Below are 2,962 nucleotides of genomic sequence, written 5' to 3'. Positions count from 1 at the left end.
CTCACTATGAGTTGACTAGGACTTGTGAACTCAAGTTGATTGTATGCACTTGACCTTCCTCCATTGGTTAGAGGTTAACTAAGTGAAGGCAATTCACATTTACCATCACAATTGACGATGATAATAAGGATAGGACTTCTAATTCTCTTTCCTTGCTAAGGGCTTTCTTAGTTATTAGTTTATTTTCTCGCCATTTTACTTTCTTGTTTCTTATTACAAAACCCAAAAATATACTTTCCCATAACCAATAACAAACTACACTTCCCTGTAATTCCTTGATAGACGACCCGAGGTTTGAATACTTCGGTTAATTTTATTGGGTTTATATTTGTGACAAACAATCTAAACATTGATTGAGGTTTAATTGTCGGTTTAGAACTATACTTGCAACGCGATAATTTTGTGAAAATCTTTACCAACATTTTTTCTCCGTCAGGCATTTAGCACCCATAGCATGGATCCTCCAGGGTGTGTTATTTTTCTGTCTACGTCACCCTGTCCCTATTCTGAGTTTTGTACATGACCACAGAAGTTAGAAAGCCTAGGAAAACTATGGAAATCAATGAAAAATAAAATGCATTTCAATCAAAATGAAACAAAACTGAATTAATCTGAAACAGATTAAAGGATAGTTATGGTTGGGTTGCCTCTCAACAAGCACTTCTTTACTGTCATTAGCTTGACATTCACATCTGCTATGTTAGCAGATGGGTGGATATCTGGCGATCAATCTCATCTCCAAGATAGTGTTTCACCCTTTGGCCATTAACTATGAATTTGTTGTCTGAGTTCCTATCTTGAAGTTCTACATGACCATAGGGTGACACTCTAGTGACCACGAAGGGTCTTGACCATCTTGACTTGAGCTTTCCAAAAAAGAGTTTGAGCCGAGAATTCAATAGTAAAACCTTCTGGTCAGGCTTAAATACTCTTGAAGCTATCTTCTTGTCATGCCACTTTTTGGCCTTCTCCTTGTAGAGCTTGGCATTCTCATAAGCAGAGTGTCTGAACTCATCAAGCGCATTCAATTGAAGCAACCTTTTTTCTCCTGCAACCTTGGCATCAAAGTTTAAGAACCTTGTTGCCCAATATACTCTGTGCTCCAACTCCACTGGAAAATGACATGCTTTACCATAGACAAACTGGTTTGGAGACATTCTAATAGTGGTCCTGAAAGCTATCCTGTATGCCCATAGAGCATAATCAAGTCTCCTTTTCCAATCCTTCCTTGAGGTACTCACTATCTTCTCTAGGATCCTCTTGAGTTCCCTGTTTAAGACCTCAGTCTGTCCACTTGTCTGTGGGTGATAGGGGATTGCCACCTTGTGACAGACTCTATATCTTTGCAGAAATGAGTCAGCTGTCTATTGCAAAAGTGGCTGCCTCCATCACTGATCAGTGTCCTTGGGACACCAAATCTGCTGAAAATATATTTCTCAAGAAATTCAGCATGACTCTGGTGTCATTAGTGGGTGATGCTATTGCCTCCACCCATTTAGACACATAATCCACTACCACCAAGATGTAAGTGTTTAAGAATAGGGGTGGAAAAGGTCCCATGAAATCGATTCCCCATACATCAAATAACTCAATCTCCAAAATCCCTTGTTATGGCATTTAATGATTATGAGGAAGATTTCCGGCTCTTTGACACTTGTCGCAATTTCTAACAAATTGTTGTGAGTCTCTGAAGAGGGTAACCCAATAGAACCCGCTTTGAAGTACCTTGGTTGCTGTTCTTTCTCCCCTAAAGTGGCCTCTATACTCAGAACCGTGACAATGCCAAAGGATCTGTTGTGCTTCCTCCTTTGAGACACAACGCCTGATCATCCCATCTGAGCATCTCTTGAAAAGTTATGGGTCATCCCACAAGTAGTTCTTGGCATCATGTAAAAGCTTTCTAACTTGTTTCTTAGTGTACTCCTTGGGTATGAACCTCATTGCCTTATAGTTTGCAATATCAGCAAACTATGAGAATATCTGAATCATAAAGAGGTATTCATCCAAGAAGGTCTCAGTCACAACAGTTGGGGGTGGCATCCTTCCTTTAGGATCAATCCTGGATAGGTGATCCACCACTTAGTTTTCTGATCCTTTTCTGTCTCTAATCTCAATGTCAAATTCCTGAAGAAGTAGTACCCACCTGATCAATCTTGGTTTAGAATCCTGCTTGGTTAGAAGGTACTTGAAAGCAACATGATCAGTATAAATGATAACCTTGGAACCAATTAAATAAGATCTAAACTTATCAATGGCATAAATAATAGCAGTAATTCCTTCTCTATAGTGGTGTAATTCTTTTGCGCATTATTCAGAACACGACTCGCATAGTAAATGACGTGCATAAGCTTGTCTTGTCTCTGTCCCAAGACAGCCCCTATAGCATAGTCACTAGCATCACACATCAATTTAAATGACAATTTCCAATTGGATGGGGCAATGATAGGTGTAGCGACAAGCTTTTCTTTTAAAGTTTCAAAGGCATGCAGGCATTCTTTGTCAAAAACAAAAGGAGTGTCAGCAACCAACAGTTTACTCAGGGGTTTTGCAATTTTGGAAAAGTCTTTTATAAACCTCTTGTATAATCCTGCATGTCCTAAGAAACTTCTTATTGCCTTAACATTAGCAGGTGGTGGTAATTTTTCAATTACATCCACTTTGGCTTTATCAACTTCTATTCCCTTGTTTGAAATCAGGTGTCCAAGAACAATTCCCTTAATTACCATAAAATGACATTTTTTTCAGTTCAAAATGAGGTTTGTTTCTTGACACCATTTCAAAACTAAGGCTAGATGCTTAAGGAAAGAATTAAAAGAATCACCGAAAATAGAGAAGTCATCCACAAATACCTCAATGGACTTTTCAACCATATCTGAAAAAATAGAAAGTATACACCTCTGAAAAATTGCTGGGGCATTACAGAGTCCAAAAAGTATCCTCTGGTAAGCAAATACTCTAAAAG

General features: G+C 38.6%; 1 protein-coding gene across 1 annotated transcript; it reads right to left on the bottom strand.

Annotated features, from left to right (window-relative positions):
- Positions 1-695: 695 nt before the first annotated feature.
- On the bottom strand, positions 696-1,157 carry LOC112723165 (uncharacterized). Its single transcript, XM_025774424.1, has one exon. The coding sequence runs from the start codon at positions 1,155-1,157 to the stop codon at positions 696-698; it is 462 nt and encodes a 153-aa protein (XP_025630209.1).
- Positions 1,158-2,962: the final 1,805 nt, after the last annotated feature.

Source organism: Arachis hypogaea, chromosome 2 (genome assembly GCF_003086295.3).
Source record: "Arachis hypogaea cultivar Tifrunner chromosome 2, arahy.Tifrunner.gnm2.J5K5, whole genome shotgun sequence".
Lineage (NCBI taxonomy): Eukaryota > Viridiplantae > Streptophyta > Magnoliopsida > Fabales > Fabaceae > Arachis > Arachis hypogaea.
Note: the sequence above shows the minus strand (reverse complement) of the source record. Positions and strands in the feature narration are given on the sequence as shown.

Excerpts from the sequence above, each read along its gene's own strand:
- LOC112723165 (XM_025774424.1), bottom strand. The coding sequence starts at position 1,157 with ATGTCTCCAAACCAGTTTGTCTATGGTAAAGCATGTCATTTTCCAGTG.